The sequence below is a fragment of the Elgaria multicarinata genome, chromosome 5 (genome assembly GCF_023053635.1).
Source record: "Elgaria multicarinata webbii isolate HBS135686 ecotype San Diego chromosome 5, rElgMul1.1.pri, whole genome shotgun sequence".
NCBI lineage: Eukaryota > Metazoa > Chordata > Lepidosauria > Squamata > Anguidae > Elgaria > Elgaria multicarinata.
Window position 1 is genome coordinate 5,028,265 of NC_086175.1, and position 26,154 is coordinate 5,054,418.

The 26,154-nt window shown below is 43.8% G+C and overlaps 2 protein-coding genes across 4 annotated transcripts in view; one reads left to right on the forward strand and one right to left on the reverse strand.

The window, feature by feature from the left end:
• The window catches only part of CTBP1 (C-terminal binding protein 1), a 426,424-nt gene that overhangs the window by 31,471 nt on the left and 368,799 nt on the right, over positions 1-26,154 (forward strand). The gene's annotated exons all lie outside the window — the stretch shown is intronic.
• UVSSA (UV stimulated scaffold protein A) overlaps positions 1-26,154 on the reverse strand; it is an 82,229-nt gene that overhangs the window by 394 nt on the left and 55,681 nt on the right. For both annotated transcript variants that reach the window (XM_063125923.1, XM_063125922.1), the window contains exons 11-13: positions 25,862-26,045; positions 22,254-22,365; positions 19,395-19,584 (exon numbers count right to left, since the gene is read on the reverse strand). In XM_063125923.1, coding sequence (XP_062981993.1) covers positions 19,395-19,584; positions 22,254-22,365; positions 25,862-26,045 — 486 coding nt within the window. The remainder of the gene's footprint in view (positions 1-19,394; positions 19,585-22,253; positions 22,366-25,861; positions 26,046-26,154) is intronic.

The window sequence follows — 26,154 nt, forward strand, 5'->3', positions numbered from 1 at the left end:
TATGAATATGTTAGCAAAAATAATGAAGTGGGGTATGATTAATTGCTAATCAAGCCTCAAACACTGCACTGATGATGGAGCAGAACAAATTTATTATGTTAACTAAATTAGCTACAGCAATACAAACAGTTTTAATTTAGCAATGGGCTCATTAACAGAAATAAACAAATGGAAATCTTTCAGCATAATGACCATGCACTCCCCACCTTTTATAGCCGCATCCATTTTAGACAATTACTTAGGTGAAATTTTAAACATTGCCTTAGGAATATAAGGAACATGAAATCCTAGGGAGCAATATTTATGGTAGGTATTTTGTTCATCACAAAGTGTTTTGAACTAGGTAATGTTTGCACTTTATGAGAGCATGAACCACAGCAATATAAACAAACTACATTTGAAACCATCCAAATTTACTTCAAAAATACTTCATTGGGAAGCCTACAGCATAAGAAGAAACCTATCAAGCCACCACTGTAGCTCTCTCAGCACACCCATCCAAGAATTCTACAAACCCCAAACCCTACCGATAATTAAGTACCTCTGAAAAGCCTCCTAAATCTCCTGCAGATGATCGTTTCCAGAATCAACTTTCAGAGAAAAAAACTGTTTACTAAATGTAAATTGTCAAGAACTGTTTAAATCAGGAGGTAGGCACCGTTTCATACTGTATCTCCACATTACACGAAAGGAAGGGCCCACGTCCATTTTAATGTTTGCTTTTATCTTTAGAGTACTGGAGTTATGAAATACCAGAACTAAGGTGAAAATTCCAACCCCCTACAAGCAATCCAGGAATTCTGGTGCACAATGTACCACTAAATTATTACTGCTAATAATTACCACTAAATTATTGCTGCTAATTATTCAAGTATAAACTGGTGGCCACATTTTGTGTGATTACCAAAACTGTCTGTTCTTGAAGGAGAAGAAAGAACTGCAGAGTGCGCAAGACTACTAAAAGTTCCAGGTCCTCTCAAGACCAAGATGCTTTGATGGAAAGAGAGTGCAAGTGAAGCACTGGTGGTGGTGGTGGTACTGGAGGATGGATAGGACAGCCCTTGAGAAGACTGGAGCTGCGGGACCACCAACCAGGGAGGGTGGAAAACTGCGAGGGACATTTAGCATTTTTGCTGGCTGATCTCTGGGTGGGTAGAAAACTCAGAAAACACACATGCTAGAGGCCTTATCTGAAGGTAAGCCACATCAAGACAAATATAGACAAAGCTATGTGACCGAGGAGCTCTTGGAGCAGAAATGTTATCTGAAGGGTCCCTATAATAACCTCAGGTTTTGGATAGTACAAGCCCTCTTTAAATAGACTGGGGTGGTGGAAAAAGCAAAGGTACCAATGGCACAGGTGAGATCTATGAAAGAATTGACTGAAACAGAAGCAGAACTGGGGAAGTTTAAACAGGCACAACTGGGGTTGGTATCCAAAGGAGTGTGGGAACCATGGAGGAAAACAAAGTATAAGAAACTGAAGAAGCCAACTAATGATAGGCTCAAGTCAGCAGGACTGAGGTTGGAAGCATCAAAAGGGACCTAGAGGCCACCTCCAAAGTCTTGGGGGAGATTTTGAGGCTGTGCCAGTCAAGGTATGTTTCCAAAGAGAAGCCAAAAGGCAAATGTGACAATGCTACTGTTCGTGCTTAGCAAAATGTTGACTGGCAAGAGTTGCTTTTGAAACTCCCCAAATAAAATAAGCAGCAATTGTGGCCATCCAAGGAATGTAATCCTGCCCCCAACAGAGCAGCTCCAGTGGAAAAAGAGGGTCAATCCCCCAAGAGAGGGAATCCAACCAAACCCACAAAGAAATCTTAAGTCCCTGAAAAAAATTAAACAAACCAAGGGGCTCATGCTTCATAGAAGGAAAGAAAAAACTAAGAAAAACAAAACAAAACCATGGCTAATGGCTACAGCAAGCAGAGTGTTCGTCAAAGCTACTCCTCATCAGGCAGTCAGAAGAGAACTGAGTAAGAAGATGCTCACTCCATCCCTTTCTGGGCTTTCTGAAGTTCCTCTGTACAGCCATAGATCACAGCAGTGTGCCACAGAGACCACAAAGAAAACTTTGCTAATTCACACTAGTGCAAATCTCTTAGGTTCAAAAGTTAGTTACATTACTGATGATAGCATTGCTACTGTATTTGATTGGATTACTAAACAAGATGTTAACGTATTTTCAATATTATTTCATGGAGTGGAGACTTGAACAATTTCAAATCAAATCTTTCAAAATGCGGATATACCGACATATGTTGAAGATACTGTGAACTGACCAAATAACAAATGAGGATGTACTACGTAGGGTAAATAAACAAATGGTATTAATAAACACCATCAAAAGAAGGAAGTTGCAATATCTTATTCGAGGAGAAAAATACACCATACTCCAACTTATTATACAGGGGGAAATTGAAGGGAAAATATTGGTGGGAAGAAGACAAACATCATGGCTACAGAACTTGTGGGAATTATATAGCTGTACTTCTATACAATTATTCAGAGCAGCGCTGTCGAAAACAAAAATAGCTGTAATGATAGTTAACCTCCGATAGGAGAAGTGACTTTAAGACGACGACTAAACAAGCAACGTTCTTAGGATTCTTCCACGTTAGAGAAGTAATTTGAAATTTTGCACAATACAGAGCATTTTCAGTAGGCATGTGCTCAGCTCCTATTAGAAGTGCAGAAGCAGGAGCGAATTGGCCTGCTCCGCCTTGCCCAGAGGCGGAGTAGAAGCGGACCGCGGACCCCTAGAAGCAAGGCGAAGAGAAGCGACCATTGGCGGAGCACTTCTCTTTCCGCGGAGCACTCCGATCGCCATCTTGAAACATTTCGCCCATAGATAACTGGGTTGTTTTTGAAGCTATTGTTCTGAAAATTCTTGTGCTTAGACAGTCGTGGATGGGGGTCATTTTGAGACTGCTCTCACCTCTCTGTGTCGTGCGGGTCGCGTGCTATATTTTTTTAAAAATCGGGTCAACAAACAGGGACAGCGTGGGTCAAACGGCGGTTTTCGCCCATAGGACTGCATTGCGGAAAAGAATCGGGGATAACTGGGTTGATTTTTAAGCTATCGTTCTGAAAATTCTTGTGCTTAGACAGTCGTGGATGGGGATCATTTTGAGACTACTCTCAATTTTCTGTGTCCTTTGGTTCGTGTGCTATGTTTTTTAAAAAAATCGGGTACATTTACAATACAAACGGTAGGGTAAACCTGGCTGCGGCGCGGCGGGGTTTATTTGAAGCGATGACAGGCACATTCAACTCCCAATCCTGATGAGAATTGATCACCTCATGAAGCATCCTCCAATCCCAGCGTTGGAGGGGGGGACTAAGCCAGAGTCACCCTCAGAGCTTTCAGCTTTCAGCATCTTTGTGGGTTGTCGTTCGTGGAGAGAGGAGTTAGTTATAGGTGCTGCTGCTGTGTTTGGACTTTGGAGATAGATTAGGATTTAGCTTGGCGTGTGTGTGTGTGTGTGTGTGTGTTTGTTTGCTTCTTTCTGACTTTTAGCTTAGTTTGCTCTGTGTTTTTCCCTTACTTTGATTTAATATAAACTTTATTTTTGAACTTTGGAGTGTGTGTTTGTTTGGTTGTCCCCCCCTCCCCTCTCTTAAAGCCTGACTGTGTTTCATCTTCCTTCTTTCTATATACCAAAAAATACAAAAAAATACCCCCAAAAAATATATTCTCTATTTCTTCTCTCTGTTACTTAGACACTGTGTGTGACTGTGTGATTGTGTGAGCGTGCTGTGTGTGCAGTGCACTGTTTGTGAAGTGCAACAGCCACTGACTGAGCATTTCAAATCCTGTTTGGGCAAAGCATACACACACTTCTTGTCCCATTTCCCTACATACAGTAGGATTAGACACATGGATTAGCTTTCATGGTGCCAAGTTTGAGGTTTCTAACATGCAAAATGACAGAGCTATGGAAAGGGGTGTGAATGGGGTGCCCGATTTTCATAAATTCCCCAAAAATCAGGGGATGATGGGATTGCCTTGAAACTTGGCATCCATGTGGACACGTGGATAAGCTATCATGGTGCCGAGTTTGAGGTTTCTAACGTGCAAATTGACAGAGCTATCGAAAGGGGTGTGAATTAGGGTTATGGGTGGTGCGTTAGAGGTTAGAGCCGCGCCAAAAATCAGGGGATGATGGGACTGCCTTGAGTCTGGGCGTGCGTGTGTGTCCCTGGATAAGCTCTCATGGTGGCGAGTTTGAGATTTTTAGCGTGCAAATTGACGGAGCTATGGAAAGGGGTGTGAATGGGGTGCCCGATTTTCATAAATTCCCCAAAAATCAGGGGATGATGGGATTCCCTTGAAACTTGGTGTGTATGTGTATACCCCCATGAGGTGTCATGGTGCCAAACGTGAGGTTTCTAACTTGAACAGAAAAAAAGTTGTTTACTTTTTTAGCTTTCAATGCAACCCTATGGGGGGGGGGAACGGAGCTCCGATCCGGATCCGGAGCTCCGAGCGGAGCGGAGCGGACATGGGCAGAGCGGGGGCGGAGCGAAGCGGCCCGATCCGAAAATTGCGGATCTGGAAGTGAAGCGGAGCGGGGGGTCCATGCACACCCCTAATTTTCAGGTAAGTAATGCAGAACAACAGTTTGGGAGTCTGTCAAGCATATTGTTACTGCAACATGGAATCATTGAATAGCAGAGTTGGAAGGGACCTACAAGGCCATCGAGTCCAACCCCCTGCTCAATGCAGGAATCCACCCTAAAACATCCCTGACAGATGGTTGTCCAGCTGCCTCTTGAAGGCCTCTAGTGTGGGAGAACCCACAACCTCCCTATGTAATTGATTTCATTGTCGTACTGCTCTAAGAGTCAAGAAGTTTTTCCTGATGTCCAGCTGGAATCGGGCTTCCTTTAACTTGAGCCCATTATTCCGTGTCCTGCACTCTGGGAGGATCGAGAAGAGATCCTGGCCCTCCTCTGTGTGACAACCTTTTAAGTATTTGAAGAGTGCTATCATGTCTCCCCGCCATCTTCTCTTCTCCAGGCTAAACATGCCCAGTTCTTTCAGTCTCTCTTCATAGGTCTTTGTTTCGAGAGCCCTGATCATCCTGGTTGCCCTCCTCTTAACATGGTGGCAAGGCCTTTCTACAAAACAGCCTCTGGTTCCTACTATACGCAGACTCTTTTCATTTTCTGCATCAAGATAGAGCTGATGTGGTGCAGTGGTTGGAATGTTGGACCAGGACCAGGAAGGTCAAACCCTCATTAAGCCATTATATTTCATGGCTGACCCTGGACCATTCACTCTTTTTCAGCCTAGCCTACCTCGGAGGGTTGATGTTATGATAAAAGGGGAGGAAGAACTACGTATATCACCTTGCGCTCCTTTATTTCATGCTCTTAAAAGTACTACAGTTTAGGTTTAATGATAGAGTAAGTATTAGGTTTATTTCACATGTTTGTTTGCTGTAACATATCAAGAACGTAGAAGCAGTTGTACAGCTTGAGAGGAAAAGAAATGTTAACTGTGCACTTCACAACTGAAATAGTACACATGGCCATGTAGAGGGGGGTGGGCATAAAACCATTAAGCCCAGGGTCTTAAATTACCTAACTACCCCTGGAACAGGATGTAGCTTAAGCAGTTCCAGCCTTTAAACTAAAATAAATCAGATGTTTTCTATGAACTGGAAAGGAAAGGAAAAGAACCTCTCGTGCAAGCACTGAGTCATTACTGACTCTTCGAGGGACGCCAGCTTTCGCTGACGTTTTCTTGGCAGGCCTTATAGCGGGGTAGTTTGCCGTTGCCTTCCCCGACCGTTATTACCTTTCCCCCAGCTAGCTGGGTACTCGATTAGCAACCAGCATGGATCAAAATGCCACATTTCCATGTATAATGTTCAGGTATAATGGTTCCATCTTGGTTCCATTTTTGTACTGAAGGATGAATTGGGACACAACGTAAGTCACTTATTGCAATCCGACTGCAGCTGCTCCAAACCATGTATGATCAAGCCTTTCATGGTACACTTTGCTACATTTTCTACTGAGCTCATCACCACATGATGGCGACAGTCTTGGCTACATCTTATTTTTATAACCCCAATAGTTTTACTCCCAAGGATTTAAAGATGTCTGAAGGCAGAGGATACTTCTTAAATGATGCTTTTAGAATGGAGCATTTAGAGCAGATGATCTTATTAGCAGATTAAAAGAAGTGCCTCTTTAAGCAAAACTCTGCATGAAGAGTTTACAGGAGCACTGCTATAAAAGAACGGCAACTATGTGGTCATGGTTTTGGAGCTGGAATGTTATTTAATTGGCATGAGAAAAGTGAGTCTTTAGCACGGCACAATGGCCTTGGCACTTTCATGTCATGTAGGTTTTACATTAGCACCACTGGCTTGTGAGATACTGTAAATGAAATGAGATCCCACTCTGATGATCTGTGTGCAATTTCACTTAACTTTATTGGCAGACTGGAGCCTGGGTTTATCACCTGTACATTTCAAGTAATTTGGGACTGTTATATAAAGCCAAGGTTATCATCTTGTTTAGTGCTGCAAACTATGAAACCTATTAAAATATGACAGATTGGATTCCCACGCCTGGCACTAACACACATTCAAAATCATTAGCACGAAGCACAGTAAACTAAAAACAACTTTTTAAATTTATTTTCTAAAGCTGATGTGAAATTCTGCTTATTAGAACTTTATGGCTTATTGACTCCTCAGAATAAGACCAGACAATACAAGATTGTCATGGACAATGTGCTGTTCATTACTCATAACAACCATTACATCAAGACAAGGAGACGAACACAATTTTTAAACAACGAACATCCCTCCAACTGGCTCATTCAGGCCTTTGAGGTTAGATAATATTGCAAGCACTCATATTTTTGCTAGGAACAAAAGCTGTTTTGCTTCTTGACTTAAGAGCATTTGCTTGGTTCCACTTGCTTTGATTATACTGGGGACCAGTCTGTTATGGCTGCCACATGGAAGTTGGAATCAAACGGCAACTGTGTGAGAGTCTGCATGCACAGTGGTTGCATCACATAGGCTGCCTTCCCACCACCTCTGTGGAAGGAGCGTCCAGCAAGTCGCCACACATTACTGGCAGTGGCTGGCAGAGGTGTGGAAATTCAGAATACAATTAATTGGAGTGATCCACGTTATAAACATCTTGTGTATAAAGGCTGATAATGCTGTTTCAAGCACTAGACAAGGCAGTATCATTAGGAAACAGTTAATGTTTAAATCAGAAGATGCCAAAAGGCTCACAAATTTATATGTATAAATAAACTGAATATCTGCTCAAGCGAAGGATCGATTTGTGTGATCAATGTAATGCTGGGGACACTTCCTCATAGATGATGCAATGCCAGCTCCCTTGAACAAGGGTGAGCTGAAGAAGTGAAAATCCCCATTTGTGGAAGCTGCCACTGACCTGTCTGTAATTAAGCTTCTCTGATGTTGCACTAGTCATGGAAGCAGATATTTTATGTATATCACAGCTAATTCATAGTGTACAAATGGGTGCAAAGCTTTTTGAACCTTTTTTTCCTGAAGAAAGATTATGAGAAGGCATTCACTGCACCTTCTCAGCAGGTGCAGAGAAACAATTTGTTGAGAGTAGCTCACAAGTGCCCACTGTATGTCTTTTCTTAGAACTCCACAGGTTTCTGTGTTTGGGCATGTACATATCCACATTCCAAATACAAGAAGGGGGTTTATATTTTTGGTACATTGCTATAGAACAGACTTTCTAATCTGTCTTATCTGCAATACTACAAAAGAGAAAGATTTGGAATTGTTGTAGATCACAAGCTGAATATGAGCCAACAGTGCGATATGGCTGCAAGAAAGGCAAATGCTATTTTGGGCTGCATTAATAGAAGCGTAGCTTCCAAATCACGTGAGGTACTGGTTCCTCTCTATTCGGCCCTGGTTAGGCCTCATCTAGAGTATTGCATCCAGTTCTGGGCTCCACAATTCAAGAAGGATGCAGACAAGCTGGAGCGTGTTCAGAGGAGGGCAACCAGGATGATCAGGGGTCTGGAAACAAAGCCCTATGAAGAGAGACTGAAAGAACTGGGCATATTTAGCCTGGAGAAGAGAAGATTGAGGGGAGACATGATAGCACTCTTCAAATACTTAAAAGGTTGTTACACAGAGCATAGGCGTGCGCAGCACATTTCATTAGGGCGTTCAGCCAGGGATTTTTTTAAGGTAAACATTGATTAAATATACAGTAATAAAGGACTTTTTTCATTCATCAAACAAACAAAATAAATGAAAACTGAAGTAAACTGTATTTTTTTAATTAACAAGTAATCTGTACTTTAAAAATACACATTTTAAAAGGGAGACTCTGAATACTATTTTTTTGCTGTAGTGATAACCAGGCATATATAAAGATACAGTCAATTTTCACCATCTTTAAATTTAATCAGATAATGACCTAATCCAAACTTACTAAAACAGATTCACATTTAAAATAGATTCTTTCACATTAACAACAATGAGTGTCATCTTAAGTTCCAGCACCATATATAGAATACACCATACATCAAATGCCCTAAAAATGATTTTAAAAGATTGCCCTGTGTGCTGCTGAGCAAAGAATTTAGAATGAGGTCCAGGAGAGAGACTTCTGGGGTGAATATAGTGAGGACGAGGGGTGGCTGCGAGCCTAGCATAAGAGAGGGCTGGCTGGCAAGATTTGGAGAACTTGGGGGAGTGTAGATCTGTTCTCACTCGGAATTGCTCTGTTTTGTACTTTTCTACTGCTCACTTTCCGTTGTCAGATCATCACCTAGTTTCTTTCAATATTACTCATAATCCTCCTCCTTCACGTCCCGCTTCTCGCTCTTGTCGTGACTTGCAAGCTATCAATTATGAGGCTTTTTCTCAGTCTCTAGCCTCCTCTCTTCCTTCTGTCTTTTCGGCTGTCTCCTTGGACTCAGCCGTCTCCTTCTTTAATTCCTCCTTATCTTCAACTCTTGATAATCTTGCTCCATCTACAACTCGGATAGTTCGCCCCTCTCAACCCCAACCGTGGCTCACCTCTTTCCTCCGCTACCTTCGCTCTTGTTCCCGGGCAGCCGAACGCCTTTGGCGTAGGACCAGGGACTGGGCGGACTTTGTCCATTACAAATTTGTACTCTCCTCTTTCTCTTCTGCCATTTCATTGGCCAAACAGCAGTATTATTCAACGTTGATCCAGTCAAATGCTAGGCATCCTCAGCGGCTCTTTGCGTCCTTCAATTCTCTTCTGAAGCCTAATCCACCATCTCTCCACGCCTCTCTGTCTGCTAATAACTTTGCCTCTTTTTTCAATGCTAAAATCCAAACTATTCGCTCTGATCTGGCCAGCTCTGCTCCTCTTCCAGTTCCTGTTCCTCATCTGCCAGTTCCTCCTGCAAATTTCTCTGCGTTTCCTTCGGTCTCAGCTGATGAACTGTCTACAATACTGCGCTCTTCGAAGCCCTCCACTTGTTCTCGTGATCCGATTCCTTCTCGCGTCTTTATTAATCTTATCCCTGCTATCCTCCCTTCCTTGCTTCATATTATTAATTTTTCTCTGTCCTCTGGTTCATTTCCTTCTGCTTTTAAACATGCTACAGTCTCTCCTATTCTCAAGAAACCTACTCTTGATAGGCTATCTCTGTCTAACTACCGACCTGTCTCTTCTTTGTTGCCGTTTGTTTCAAAGATCCTGGAGCGTGTGGTCTACTCTCGTTGTCTTGACTGTCTTTCTAGTAACTCTGCTCTGGATCCTTTTCAATCTGGATTCCGTCCTTTGCATTCCACTGGAACAGCCCTTACTAAGATTACCAATGATCTTCTTACTTTCTTCCCTCCCCCTGCAGGTAATTAAGACTCCACAGCTTGCTGGGGCCATTTGCAGAGCTGGGTGGGAGGGAAAAGAAGGCGCAGCTGCATTGGCCAGTTTGAAACCGAAACCTGATTTCTTCCCTCCCCCTGCAGGTAATTAAGACTCCACAGCTTGCTGGAGGCGCGAGCCTTCGGCGCGAGCCGAAGGGCGAGAGCACAAGGGCTCTCGGCCTGTGGCTCTCAGCCGTGGGCGTGAAGCCGCCAAACGGAACTCTTTACTTCAGAGGTAGAACCCCAGCCCCGGACCGGTCTTCACCACCTCTGCTACAAGACATGCTCTCCTGCACGGTCGGGCTATTAGTCTGGCAATGTAACTGCCTTAACTTACCCCATCTGTCTGCACTTCACTGTACCTACCTTCTTGCTTCCTGATACTGGTCTTGGCCAGGCCAGTTCTGGCTGATCCCGTCCTGCGCATGTCTTACTTCCCTGCCTACTTGCTATCTCTCTCCCCATTTCTTCTCCTAATTCCTTTCTCACCATATCTGTTCCCCATGGCTCGCTCCAAGCTCATCTCTCCCAACCTAATTCCTATTCGGTGTCTCCCCCCCTCACAGCTGCCTTTCTCGTGCTCCTTATGGAACTGTCGCTCTATTGCTTCCAAGGCCCCTGTCATCCAGGACTTGTTCTTCTCTAGATCTCTCCACCTCCTTGCTCTTACTGAAACCTGGCTTCCTGCCCATGACACCGCCATCTCTGCTGCCCTCTCTCTTGGAGGACTCTCTTTCTCTCACTCGAGTCGCCCAGAGGGTCGAGGTGGTGGTGTGGGTCTCTTATTATCGAGTTTGTGCCAGTTCCAGCCTCTTCCCATTCCACCTTCACACTGTTTCTCCTCCTTTGAGGCACATGTGGTGAGACTCTTCACTCCGCTGCGACTGCGGGTTGCAGTTCTCTACCGCCCCCCTGGCTCATCCTCTAAATTTCTCTCTGATCTCGACTCGTGGCTGTCCTTTCTCCTCTCTGACAACTCTCCTACTCTGATTTTAGGTGACTTCAATATCCATGTAGATGACCCTCACGATGCTGCAGCTCTACGATTTCGCTCCTTATCTTCCTCTTACGATCTTAAGCTCTGGTCTGAAGCACCCACACATTCCCTTGGACACTGTCTGGATCTTGTCCTCACTCGGAACTGCTCTGTCCTGGACTTTTCTATCGCTGACTTTCCTCTGTCAGATCATCATCTAGTCTCTTTCAATATTACTCACAATCCCCCTCCTTCACGTCCCGCTTCTCGCCCTTGTCGTGACCTGCATTCTATCAACTACGAGGCTTTTTCTCAGTCCTTAGCCTCCTCTCTTCCTTCTGTCTACACAGCCGTCTCCTTGGACTCAGCCGTCTCCTCCTTTAACTCCTCCTTATCTTCAACTCTTGATAATCTTGCTCCATCTACAACTCGGATAGTTCGCCCCTCTCAACCCCAACCGTGGCTCACCTCTTTCCTCCGCTACCTTCGCTCTTGTTCCCGGGCAGCCGAACGCCTCTGGCGTAAGACCAAGGACTGGGCGGACTTTGTCCACTACAAATTTGTTCTCTCCTCTTTCTCTTCTGCCATTTCACTGGCCAAACAGCAGCACTACTCAACGTTGATCCAGTCAAACGCTAAGCACCCTCAGCGGCTCTTCGCGTCCTTCAATTCTCTTCTGAAGCCTAATCCGCCATCTCTCCCTGCCTCCCTGTCTGCCAACGACTTTGCCTCTTTCTTCAATGCTAAAATCCAAACTATACGCTCCGATCTAGCCAACTCTGCTCCGCTTCCAGCTCCTGTCCCTCACCTGTCAGCTCCTCGTTCAACTCTTTCGGCGTTCCCTTCGGTCTCAGCTGATGAACTGTCTAAAATACTGCACTCATCGAAGCCTTCCACTTGTTCCCGTGATCCGATTCCCTCTCGCGTCTTTATTAATCTTATCCCCGCTATCCTCCCGTCCTTGCTTCACATCATTAATTCTTCTCTGTCCTCTGGTTCATTTCCTTCTGCTTTTAAACATGCTACAGTCTCTCCCATTCTCAAAAAACCCACTCTTGATCGACTATCCCTGTCTAACTACCGACCTGTCTCCCTCTTGCCCTTTGTCTCAATGATCCTGGAACGTCTGGTCTACTCTCGTTGTCTTGACTTTCTCTCTAATAACTCTGCTCTGGATCCCTTTCAATCTGGCTTCCGTCCTTTGCATTCCACTGAAACAGCCCTTACCAAGATCACCAATGATCTTCTTACTGCCAAGTCTAAAGGCCATTATTCTGTTCTTATTCTCCTTGATCTAACCGCAGCCTTTGACACGGTTGATCACGATCTTCTCTTAGATTCCCTCCACGACCTTGGACTCTGTGGCTCTGTCTATAACTGGTTCGCCTCCTATCTAGAGAGTCGCTCTTTCAGCGTGTCGGCTAACGGCAGCTCGTCCTCCTCTTTTCCCCTTTCAGTTGGGGTTCCGCAAGGCTCGGTGCTTGGCCCGTTGTTGTTCTCTCTATACATGCTGCCCTTGGGCAAGCTCATTCAATCTCACGGCCTCCAATATCACCTGTACGCCGATGATACACAATTATATCTTTCATCTCCGGAACTTTCTCCAGATGTTCACGATCGTATCTCGGCATGTCTTTCAGATATCTCAGCCTGGCTGCTTCATCGTCGTTTGAAACTTAACATGGCAAAGACTGAACTGCTAGTTTTTCCTCCTAAACCTTCTCCTCACCTCTCATTCTCCCTTACTGTCAACGATGTCACGCTTACTCCGGTCAAGGAAGCTCGTAGTCTTGGCTTTATATTTGACTCCTCGCTCTCCTTTACTCCTCACATCGAGGCAGTAGCTAAATCCTGTCGTTTCTTCCTGTATAATATTGCCAGGATTCGACCATTTTTGTCTGTCTCTTCTGCCAAGACTCTCGTTCACGCACTGGTTATCTCTCGGTTGGACTACTGCAACCTTCTTCTCTCTGGCCTTCCTTCGTCTCACATCAGTCCGCTGGTCTCTGTCCATCACTCTGCCGCTAAGATCATCTTCTTGGCCCGCCGCTCTGACCATGTCACTCCACTTCTGAAATCTCTTCATTGGCTTCCAATTCACTTCAGAATCCAATATAAACTTCTCCTACTGACCTTCAAAGCTCTTCACGGCCTAGCTCCTGCCTATCTCTCCTCTCTCATCTCACACTATCGCCCCGCTCGGGCTCTCCGCTCCTCCGATGCCATGCTTCTCGCCTGCCCAAGGACCTCCACTTCCCTTACTCGGCTTCGTCCTTTTTCTTCTGCTGCCCCTTACGCCTGGAACGCTCTTCCAGTACACTTGAGAACTACAAACTCAATCACTGCTTTTAAGACTCAGCTCAAAACTTTTCTTTTCCCTATAGCCTTCAAATATTGAGTTTGTTCTGACTTTACACTGTTGGTTTTGCCCTACCCTGTGCCTGTTTACACTTCCCGGTGCCTGTTTGCATTCTCCTTCCCTCTCTATTGTTTACTACAACTTATTAGATTGTAAGCCTATGCGGCAGGGTCTTGCTATTTACTGTGTTATCTGTACAGCACCATGTACATCGATGGTGCTATATAAATAAATAATAATAATAATAAATGCCAAGTCTAAAGGCCATTATTCTGTTCTTATTCTCCTTGATCTAACTGCAGCCTTTGACACGGTTGATCATGATCTTCTTTTAGATTCCCTTCATGACCTTGGATTTTGTGGCTCTGTCTATAACTGGTTTGCCTCCTATCTAGCGGGTCACTCTTTCAATGTGTTGGCTAATGGCAGCTCGTCTTCTTTTCCCCTTTCAGTAGGGGTTCCGCAAGGCTCGGTGCTTGGTCCATTGTTGTTTTCTTTATACATGTTGCCCTTGGGTAATCTTATTCAATCTCATGGCCTCCAATATCACCTGTATGCTGATGATACACAATTATATCTTTCATCTCCAGATCTTTCTCCTGATGTTCACGATCGTATCTCGGCATGTCTTTCAGATATCTCAGCTTGGTTGCTTCATCGTCGTTTGAAACTTAATATGGCAAATACTGAATTGCTCGTTTTTCCTCCTAAACCTTCTCCTCATCTCTCATTCTCTCTTACTGTCAATGATGTTACACTTACTCCAGTCAAGGAAGCTCGTAGTCTTGGCTTTATATTTGATTCCTCGCTCTCCTTTATTCCTCATATTGAGGCAGTAGCTAAATCCTGTCACTTTTTCCTGTATAATATTGCCAGGATTCGATCATTTTTGTCTGTCTCTTCTGCCAAGACTCTTGTTCATGCATTGGTTATTTCTCGGTTGGACTACTGCAACCTTCTTCTCACTGGCCTTCCTTCTTCTCACATCAGTCCGTTGGTTTCTGTTCACCACTCTGCTGCTAAGATCATCTTCTTGGCTCGCCGCTCTGACCATGTTACTCCACTGCTGAAATCTCTTCATTGGCTTCCAATTCACTTCAGAATCCAATATAAACTTCTCCTGTTGACCTACAAAGCTTTTCACTGTCTAGCTCCTTCCTATCTCTCCTCTCTCATCTCACACTATTGCCCCGCTCATGCTCTTCGCTCCTCTGATGCCATGTTTCTCGTCTGCCCAAGGGTCTCTACTTCCCTTGCTCGGCTTCGTCCATTTTCTTCTGCTGCCCCTTATGCCTGGAACGCTCTTCCGGAACATTTGAGAACTACAAGTTCAACCGCAGCTTTTAAAGCTCAGCTAAAAACTTTTCTTTTTCCTAAAGCTTTTAAAACTTGATTTTGTTCTGACTTTATACTGTTAGTTTTATCCTACCCAGTGCCTGTTTACCCTACCCTGTGCCTGTTTGCATTCTCTTCCCCTCCTTATTGTTTTATTATGATTTTATTAGAATGTAAGCCTATGCGGCAGGGTCTTGCCATTTACTGTTTTACTCTGTACAGCACCATGTACATTGATGGTGCTATATAAATAAATAAATAATAATAATAATAATAATAAATCTGGAAGTAGGGACATCTCTGGAAGGCCGTGAAGGGGCTATTGGCAGAAGACAGGAGATGAAGGAGAAAAGAGAGGATGGGAAACCATCACAAGGGCACATCAGTCTTCTTTACTGATCAATTGTAAGCTGCTCTGGGAGCCTTTTAGGCTGAGGTGCGGGATAAAAATACTCTAAATAAAAATACTCTAAATAAAATAAGGGCAGAAGAAGAGGATTGGCGTAGGGGGAGCCCTGGGGAAAGAAGAGAGAGAAATGCCCCTATGTGTGGGGCTAGAAGAGGGAGAGAGGGTGCAGACAGGAGAGGTATGAGTGTCCCGGAGGGGAGAGGAAACAGAGGTAATGTTTAGCCTTGAGGAGAAGCCTGAGGGGAGACATGATAACATTCCTCAAATACTTGAAAGATTGACACACACAGGAGGGCCAGGATCTCTTCTCGATCATCCCAGAGTGCAGGACACGGAATAACGGGCTCAAGTTACAGGAAGTCAGATTCCGGCTGGACATCAGGAAAAACTTCCTGACTGTTAGAGTATGACAATAGAACCAGTTACCTAGGAAGGTTGTGGGCTCTCCCACACTAGAGGCATTCAAGAAGCAGCTAGACAACCACCTGTCAGAGATGCTTTAAGCTGTATTCCTGAATTGAGCAGGGGGGTTGGACTTGATGGCCTTATAGACCTCTTCCAACTCTATTATTCTATGATTCTATGAAAACAGTAGTGTAGATCCTACCTGAGACACCTGGGCCCTGTACACCTAGGAAACCCAATGCATGTTGTTCAGTATCTAAATTATAGCCAGCTCTTGCCAGGGCTGGCCCAAGACATTTTGCTGCCCAAAGTGGAATAGCAAATGACATGACCCCCCACCCCACCCCCAAACTCACAGTGCAAAGCCAGTAAAGTCATTTTGGCACTTGAGGCCAGTGGACAACAGCTTATTATGCCATAATAAAGTTGTGAGTCTTCCAGATCTCACAGGATACTTTACGGCTTTTGAACACAAAGAAGAAGAGGACTATACCACAACCTGGCCTTGTGGGTCATGTAACCAGCAAGTACAGTCCAGAAAGGAAATCCAGACACAAGCAATTCAAGCCAAACCACACCACATACCCACATACTGTATTATTTTGCCCCAGTCCAAACATTGGTGCTCATATCCCTTTTTGCTGCAGTGCCACTTCTGCCCCCTTGACCCAGATAAGGGGCCTGGGCAGCTTGGAAGAAGCAACAAGTAAAGAAGGCCTATGGCACTCCACTGAACATGTCAACAGCCAGTCTACCCACTCCCTTGCCAGGAGTCACGCTGCCTATAATGGCAAAGTATAGTAATTGCCTGGGCATCTCTCTCTGCATAATCAGGTAGTAGCTTACAATGGTGTTAAGCAATTTTAGAAACCATATGTAATAGTCTTATAGACCCGTTTATGTCTTAAAATGCATTGCTTCAGTTCAAATGGCAGATATATCTTCCACACTGACAGCTGCTACATTCCTGATACTAGACCAATAGTATATATATGATTCAACACATGTGAGGAGTTTCATATTTTAAACTCATTTAAGGTGCAAGCCTGTGCATATTTAGAAAGAAAAGAAGTCCTACAATTCTCAGCATACCCCAGCCAGCCATGCCAGCTAGGGGATTCTAGGAGTTGAAGGACTTTTTTCTGTCTAAACATGCATAAAATTGTACCTTTAACTTATGTCACACTAACAGGAATACAGGAATCAAATAGGATTTCCTTCTTCAGTGGGACACACTTACTTAGGAGTAAGTACCATTTTGTTATAGGAAAGGATAATATATTTTTAATTAAAATTTAAAAATAACTATCACCTGGTACAGAGTTTTCCTATGGAAGACCTGGCTGGTTCACTGTTGTAATTATTTGATTGGGACTGAAGTAGAGGGGCGCTAATTTTGCTGTACTTATTGTCTTTAAATATGGTTAAATATCCCAGTGTGGGATGTACTTAATATGGTTAAATATCCCACAGTTACCTTGCTATTCTATTTCTACAATTCTTTTTCTCCTGTCCTTTCTTCATCCTCTCTTCATTTTCAGGCTGCATCCGGTGAACATTTACCTCAGAGTAAGTTTGATTGATCTCAGTGGGGCTTACTTCTGAGTAGACATACATAGGATTGTGCTGCAGCTCTGTTTTAAAGTGACACAAGATGCACACATCCAATGTTTACCAAAAGAATGGCTTGAAAAAAGGGGGATGGACACCCTAAAATAAGCAAGGGCAGATAGGAATGGTTTTAGCATGCATTCTGAAAAAGGTGCTGCTGAATGAACCCTCCTTAGCCAGGAGATCCTGGGGGGGCATTGCAGTTCTCCCCCCTTCCCCCTTTCTTTTCTCTTGCTGGAGACCAGACTGGGGTGGGCGGTGGGGCAGCGATGAGGAGAGGAGGCACGCAAACATGCAGCTTCTCTCTCTCCCTCTTTCTCCCAAGCATCACAGTACCTGCAGGGCTCATGGGGAGAGGAGGGCAGCAGCTCCGAAGGGGGGAGGGCCCCAATCCGCAGCTCCGGGCAATCTATCTTACAAACAGTCCCTTCCTGGGCTCCTCCACATGCTGCTTCCTGGCTTCAGCGTGGCTGCTGCTCCCACCTTGTTCAGCAACTGTCGCAGAGCTCAGGCAGAGCAGCTGGGAGCGGCTGAGTGAGTGAAAGAGCGAGTGAGCGAGCAAGCAAGCGAGAGAGCAAGCAAGCAAGAGAGCTGGGTGTGTTTGTGTGTGTGTGTGTGCGTGCAGTGGCTGCACCCTGAAAAAAGTCTTCCGGAGGCGGAGTGGGCTAGGGTTGGCTCCTTGCTTGTCCTCTCTCCCTGAAGTTGCTCGGCAGGGACGGGGCAAACATGGCGGCGGCGGCATATTAGGGGGTTCAGCTGAACCCCCTGAACCCCCTGTCTGCACGCCAATGACACAGAGGAGGGCCAGGATCTCTTCTCGATCCTCCCTGAGTGGAGGACATGGAATAACGGGCTCAAGTTACAGGAAGCCAGATTCTGGCTGGACATCAGGAAAAACTTCCTGACTGTTAGAGTAGTATGACAAGGGAACCAATTACCTAGGGAGGTTGTGGGATCTCCCACACTAGAGGCCTTCAAGAGGCAGCTGGACATCCATCTGTCAGGGATGCTTAAGGGTGGATTCCTGCATTGAGCAGGGGGTGGTACTCAATGGCCTTATAAGCCCCTTCCAGCTCTGCTATTCCATGATTCTATGATCCTGGTACCCTCCAGATGTTTTAGACTTCAAATCTCATCAGCCCCAGCAAGCATGGCTAATGGTCTGGAATGCAAGGAAACATCTGGAGGGCATTAGGTTGGGGACAGCTGCTGTAGAAGATACCGATTTGGACTGGACTGGGCATAATTCTAATTCATAACATTCCTTCACATCCCAACTGAGGCCTGATTAAAGAATGCTCTTACCATTTCATTTTTTAAAACTAAATTTTAAAAGGGTGTTTTTAAAATGTTTTGCTAAGCAGGTCAAAAACTTTACCCAGGTGACCACTTAGTTGCAAATCATTAAAGAAAAAGAAAAATCATTTGGCTCCAGTACAAAAGTATTATTGTCATCCAAACCAGCTCCCTCTGAGTAGCCACACGTGTTGACAAAAGAAACACTCCAGTGGTGGTTTGAAAGAAACTTTAGGGATAAATAACTTTCCATCCTAGGATAGGATGGCTCAGTCCAGCCATGTGGTCAGCAACCCATAAGGCAGGGAACAAGAAGAAGGAGGAGGAGGAGGAAGAGACAGGAAAGGGGAAAACAAACATCCCAGCAATCCCCTCCAGCCTTGTTCAGGTACACATTAACTCTTTAGCTCCAGGTTCAGTGACCTGTAGCCCGAGTTCTGCTAACAAGAATCTCATGCACATCAGCCAATTGGGTATGTGCGTGTGTGTGTGTGTGTGAGAAAATCTTCATTTACGTGTTGGTTGCAGAGATAGAACACCCAGGGTGCAAAACTGTGCACCTTTAGACAGAAAAATGTCCTGCAAGTGCCAGCATGGCTGTTGGGGCACGCTGAGAGTAGCAGGACTCTTTTCTGCCTAACATGCACAGCATTATGCCCTGAATCCACGGGTGTACAACTGGCTAGCTGATGATACCAGGGTTTATAAAGAAAGGAAATGGTGCCTAGCCAGTTTTCGTGGATCTTCCAAATCCCGCTCCCCCTCCCAAATTCTCTTCTCTTGAAGGTCTATAAAGTGGGCACTATAACTTACAATTTTCGTGCTTTTCAATGCATGAATGAACTTGTAAGCACCTTAGCTGTTCTGTTAATCTGGAGGTTTCTCTGATCCTAGGTATGAAACTCAAACCTACCAAAATTTTCACTACAGTCTTACTACATACACATATAATTAGGAACTGTATAAAGAATTTATTCCAACAAAGCAAACTATCACAAGGATTTAGCCTGTTCATGTTTCCTTTGATACATAGAAAGGCACACTCTGAAGAGGCAGCATAGTAAATCAAAACTAAATTAACAAGAGTGATGAAGAATGTAGGCAATACTTATTGAAGTAGTCTCTTACTTATTGAAAACTTTTTTTTCCAGGCGGGAACGACAAGTGTTTGCTTGCTGCTTCAGATCTGTCAGGTTTGGGAATTTCTTTTTCTTCCCTTTGTTTTTTCCTCCTTTTCCTGTTTCACTATACCGAGAGGATCCAAGATCAACTCCGGTGGCTGCTTCAACTTCTCTCATGAATTCTGGATCTTGCCACTCTGACAAAGACAAAAATCCAACAACACGTTAACTGCTGATTTGTGACAACCACACATTTTTGGAATATCAGAACCAAATAAACAAATCACTACAAGGATTGTGTTTGAGGATGTTTGCTTTATGGCCCTGCAAAGTTGCATCATAAGATAAATTGATTCTAGCTCAAAATCAGAAGACCAATTAAAAGACAAACTTAACAAGAAAATCTCTTGCTTCCTTAGCTACTGTCCGGTGCTTGATAAACAAAGCTTTCGTGTGTGTGCAAATGGCCTGGACTGGATTGTACTGATTGTCTAATCAGTATAATATCAAGAGCACCAAGAAAAAAAAAGGGGGAGGAATAAAGTTGCTGAAGCTCCTATTTTCAGAGTATCTGAACTTTTTAAAAATGAAACAGTTAAGAACAGTATGGGCAGTATCCAATAGGCGCTGTGCGTGTGTGGCCAGCCCGCTGGGCCCCGGTCCACATGTGGCCAGCCCCACCATCCCAGGTGACTACGTGTAGTCACAATGTAGCGCTTCTGGGGGGAAGCCCCAACGTGAGTGAAAGTGCTGGTTTCTGGAAGGGGCAGGTCTCGCTCTTCCCAGAAATAGCATTTTTGCTTCCCACTAGAAGTGCTATGTCATCACGGCCACTCACAGACCTGGGCTGGTAGGGCAGGCCGCCCACATACACGGCCCCTATTGGATACTACCCCATGGTTCGGTAGAATAAATACTGAAAGTTAAGGCAGCTAAGAGTTATGATAGAAACTATACAAAAGGACTGTGTTATGCATTACTCTTAATACCTCTATTTTGCTGTCACATGGAAACAGTAACATCAAAGTATGGATGTCATTAGCATTCATCAATATTTATGCATTTGCTATTAACAGTCATGGACTTTTTTTAAAAAAAATAGCCTCAGCCTTTCAAGGCAGGTAGAATCAAACTATTTTACACTGAAAAGACACTGAATAATGTATTGATGAACCGCTAAAAAGCAAACAAATCTACCCTATTAGCTTCATTTATGGCAGTAAAAGCAAGATTAAAACTCTGCACAGTGAAGTAAGAGGGGAAAAAAGCTCTAGTGATTCAAAGGAGGAAGCTTGGAAGGGCAAAATAAAAGCACACATACACTAGATGGATAACATAGTTTGTTTGTTTTTTGAAGTAAAGGAATACAGAGCAGAACAATTCAAGACACAGGAACAATTAATCCAAGATTAACAAAAACTGTCTAAACAGTTTATCTCCCAGTAAATAAGAAGGCGTCACAGTTTAGGAACCCAGTGAATGGAGCAATTGTTTAAACACAACGGAAAAATGCTGGTGTTCAGTAGAGATGAAATGAGCATTTGAGTAAAATGAAGGAGCAATTTAAAAGCCTTTGAGAAAAATCGATAGCATGCCAGGAAGAGCAGCCTTTTTGAGCACTGATGGGCCCCTAAAGCTCTTCATACATTGTTACTGGTTTAGCAGCAGGGAAAAGAAAATTACACAGTTTGCAAGGGTAGGGTGGAATCAATACTGTAGTTAGTAAAGAGATACTATTTCACATCTGACTGGCCAGCGGCTGCCTTCACTACCTTGTCCTGATACCTGTTTGTTAACAAGTCACTAAGGGCTGGAAAACCAGATATTCTTCAGGGCTGACACAAAAAATAGGCACTTAATTTGCTCCTCTGTGTGAACTATTGTAAAAGGATGAACACTGCAGATTAGCAGGTCAGTCTAATCCCTCATGATTCGTCGTTTCAGAAGAGCCTGCAGCTCTGCTCTGTGGACACTTGACTAGGATGTAATATTTTTAAACTGTGTCAGGAAACAAAAAGCAAGGCTTCATATATTACACAGTAGCATCGGGGAGGATCAAATGCTTTTCCATTCAGTTACATGGACACGAAAACATAAAGACAATGTGAGGAGCCCAAAACTGTCACAAGAGGGTACAGGGCTGGCTTAGCCAATCCAACCATCGTGCATTTGCTACAGGCTGCATGGCTGGGCTCTCTGCTGTATTTTGGCAAGGCCCTCTCCTCTTCTGCCTGATCCCCCTCGCCCAAATCCCTAGTCTCACAACCGCCTTTGGGGAACTTAGTCTTCAAGAAAGGAACACACTTTCAGAAACTCGGAACCTTTAAAAACCAAACGTCTTGGGATAATCTTTTGCAGTTCAAGGACCTGGATGTTAAACCTACATTTCTTCTCATTTCCTAGCAACACATTTACACTACTAAGCTAATTTGCTTAGTATGTAGCTGACTGTAAAGTGTGGGAATGTGTTAATCTATGAAACATCTCTGACTGGCAATGTTTCACTCAGTCAACTGATTATCAAATACATGCAATATAAACGAAAAGCAGCTAAGTCATTCTTTCATTTGATGTTTAGGAAATGGCTCATGAAACATAATTCTTTATTTATGGGAAGTGATTTTAGTACAACCTTTTCAAAGGGTTGTAGCAAAATAAGGTCTTAATAAAAACTGCTTCTCCTCTCTTATTTTGAGAATATTTTTCTTCCAAATTTCCATCTATGCTCAATCATGTTTTGATTTTTAAATTAATACTCCCCCCAATACGCATTTACTGAATTCTTTTTAAAATATTTATAGTCCCATTTGAAGATTTCCTCACTTATATTTCAGGCAAAAACACAGAGTTAATGAAATATACAAACCTGGCTGTTTTTCTTTTTTCTCAAATTGTTCCTTTGCTTCCCTGTCTCGGTCCTCTTGATTAACAGGGTTCCCAGATTCGTCCCGGGGAATTATTTTTCCATGAAAAGGGCACTTCAGAATGAAACAATGATATTTGATTTTTTAAAAGTGCAAATGCTGTTTTTAAAATATTTTTATTAACTAGCTAAGACCGGTTTGGAGTCTATTTTGTGACATACAGGTAAGACAAAAAATCCATAACTGGGTTTATATTTGGGATGTGAGGTTGTGCTGATTAATCCTTATCATTTTAGTATATCTGAATATCAAAATAGTAATGTGTTCACAGAGAGCTGTTCAATGCAGGGAACTTTACTCAGTTATCCCTAAAGCCAGTTTCTCTGAGATCTGAAAACTGCTATTTGAAAGGGTTGTTTATTTGAGCAAATAGTTTGGTAGAAACTCCCCACACCAAACGCAGGCTTAATGCATATTAAGCTTATGCATCCTCCTTACAATATGAACACTTCTGAGAAAGCGATAATCAAAATGAAAGGTTTTCTGGGGAGTTAAAAAGGTGAAGTGAGAAAGACTGGTTTGGGCAACACGATAACCAATGGTGGGTTAAATAGGCAACGGTTAGTTATTGTGTTGTCTGTCCGGAATTTTTCACACCACGGTTGGTTATTTGGCTGAAATAACCAATGCAAATAACCCACTGTGCAGAGTTGATTATCAGAACCGTTGGTTATCGTGTCATGTGTCAGGCACCGTTGACTATTTCATTGCACAGTTGGTTATTTTCGGCAACTACAGAGTCCCCTGACAAGAGTGAATAAAGCAGCTGCTGCTGTTCTAATCCAGCTGGCAAAACTCGCAATGGCTGATGGGATACCAGCGGGAGGACTGAGGGGGGAGAGAGGGTGGGGGATGTGTCAAACACACCATTGACTAATAGTCAATTTGACGCTGACTTTAATCCACACCACAGTTGATTATAATCATGTCGTGTGGGGAGGACCCCCTCGATTATCAACCGTGGAGTTGACTATTATCCCACCATTGACTATTGTGTTGCCTGAACGCAGCCAAAGGTGCAGACACAGCAGCCTGCTTGCTGCAGCCACTTGGCACTCCTCTCAGCACTGAATAGCAAGGGGGGGAACTTAGTTGCACTGTGCCAAGCAAGACCTATAAAGAATTTCTCCCCTTGCTGCTTTGGCACGGAGAGGTGCCCTGAGCAGCCATAGGGAGCATTCGTTTAATTCCACCCCAATGGCCCCATACAGGAGTGACACTACTTTAGGGGCACTCGGAAGGGATTAAACGGATTTTTCCCTTGCTTGCTGCAGCTGCTTGGAGCTCCTCTCAGTGCCGAGCAGCAAGAGGAAAAGCCTCTTCCAGGAGACCAGGCAGGCCTACTTGGTCTGATGGGCCCTTCTAAGATTTCTTCTCCTAATTGCCAATTGGCACGGAGAGGAATGCGGAGCAGCCGCAGGGAGCAAAAGGGGACATCACTTTAATCCCTTCCCAAAGTCTCTGGGGTAGCAGCACTACATCGGATTAAGGCGGTGGCTCCCTCGCTGCAGCTATTCAGCACTCCTCTCACTGCCATCACGGACGCTTGCCCTGTCCTGCCAACTGGAAAGTCCCTCAGGAACATTTGGGGAGAGGGGCGCTGAGGGCAGTTTGTCCAGGGCCCCTCAAACCTAGAGCCAGCCCTGGAGAGGTGGCCTCGGAAGACTTTAATTCAAATCCCTGTATAGCTGTGGGCGGGCTGCGTGGCTTTGGTCAGGATGTCTGTCACCCTTAGATCTTAGATGGAAAATGTACATTCTCATTGGGGTATTTTTCTGGTATGAGATGAATTTGAATTGACAGAATATTTTCTACTTAAGAACATAAGAATTGCCTTGCAGGATCAGACCAAGATGCATTTGTCAACAATTCTGTTCCAGTCTCTGAAACTCACAAGCAAGGAGTGAGATAATTGCTATCATCTGTTATTTCCTGTCAGCATACAGTAGCCATGTTTCTTCTGAACATGGAAGTTCAAGTAAGGTATTGTAACCAATTGCTAATGTTTGGTCCACTTGGTTGGCCCAAAGGTTCAGTTTCTCGGAAGGAAATTCTTCCATCAGAGGAAGACTCCTTCCACCTGAGGAAAAGAACCTTTGGATCCAACCCACACTCTATGAATTTGTCTGTTCCTTTTGGAAATGTTCATCCCATCTCAGAAATGACATTGCAGAGGTAGGCTGAAGCACAAAGACCCAGTAAGAGGCTGGGTCTTTGATGGTGGAAAGATGTCTAAGTAGAAAATACATGACAGAAATTATAAAATGAACAACAAAGTGGAAAAACTGAATACAGAAAAACAATCCCCTCACTAAATGTCTTGCCTCACCATCATGCACCTGTCTCCTTAGAAGAAAGTCTTATTTAGTTCAACAGGATTTACCACCAGATAAGTCGTTGTTTGGTTCGCCTCCCAGAATTATTTTATTAAACAAAGGTGCTGTCCTGCTTTTGTTTCCAAATGAAAACTAAAAGTGACTAACAAAGACAATCAATAAAACCTAATGGAAAAACTATAAATATTAAAAAAAAAACAGTGGAATTTACTCTCTTGAAGTGCAAGAACTTGAGGTCATCCACTGAAATTGGTTAACAATAGATTTAGGGCAAACACAAGGAAATGTTTCTTCAAACAGCCCATGGTAAATTTCTGGAATTCACCAACACAAGATTAAATGGGTTTTAAAATCATTAGATAAATTCATGGATAATAGCTATTTAGCTATGATAGGTAATGAAGAAACCTTCTCATTTAGAGACAGTGGGCCAGTTTGCATGATCTGCAGCCCACCATGGCTTAGATCGTGGTGTGCGTTGGCCGCCCTTCTGAGTAGTAAACAGCCCTTGCATAACCCATAGGCTGTTTTAGGGTAATGTGAGGGTTGTTCAAGCTACACATAAGCCACCCTCTCCAGGTTTGCACCCGCCTCTGCTTTAATATTCAAAATGGTGGTGGCACAACCTACCATGGCTTAATTAAGCCATAGTGGGCTGCAGCAATTGTGCAAACTGTCTCTAAATATGAAGATTTCTTCTTCTGTCATCTGCAATCCTGTGAACGTGGTCAGTATCTCTGTTCAACAGAGGCAGAAGCTGGGGGAGAAGAAGGGGTAGATTCCTCTTCATACCCTGCTTAGGACAAGGAGACCTGTTTGATTATCATGAGAGACAGAGGATTCAACAAGACAGCTCTCTGATCTGATCCAGCAAGGCAGTTCATAATCTTAGGTTAAAATATACTGAAACGTTCACAGTTTGCCTTGAATATTTCCAAATTATGTCTCCCGGTTGTATCCTGCTCTGCCTTCAAAGGAGCTTAGTCCAGCATACATAGGATTATTCTATTTTATCCTCATAAGCCTGTGAGGAAGGCTAGGCTTGTCAAAGGCCACCCAGTGAGCTTCATGAACGGCTGAAGGTTTGGACACCTGGTCTGTCTGTTCCACATTCAACAATCTGCCCAAGTACATCACACTATTAAGACTTTTCACAACGGTTAAATGAGACCTTGGATTGAAGTGGAACACTTTCGATCTTATTATATACCCACCTTAAATCTATCCTGCCTTTCACAAAGGCCACCATTAGGCATTGCTGCCCGGCATTTATGTTTCACTGGTTCAAACTTGCCAGCAAACGTTATACATCTGCTTTTCAGCATTTCTGCAATTTCTTTGTTTTCCACTTCTTCTTCTACTTCATTGGGTGCCCAAAAGCGATGCTGAGAAGAAAATCTAGAAAACAATTACAACAACAATCTGCTGTGTTCTACTTTGAAAGCAGAGACAAATTCTATAGAATCATTATGATCCTTTTCCTGACGATCTATACCATACTCTCAAT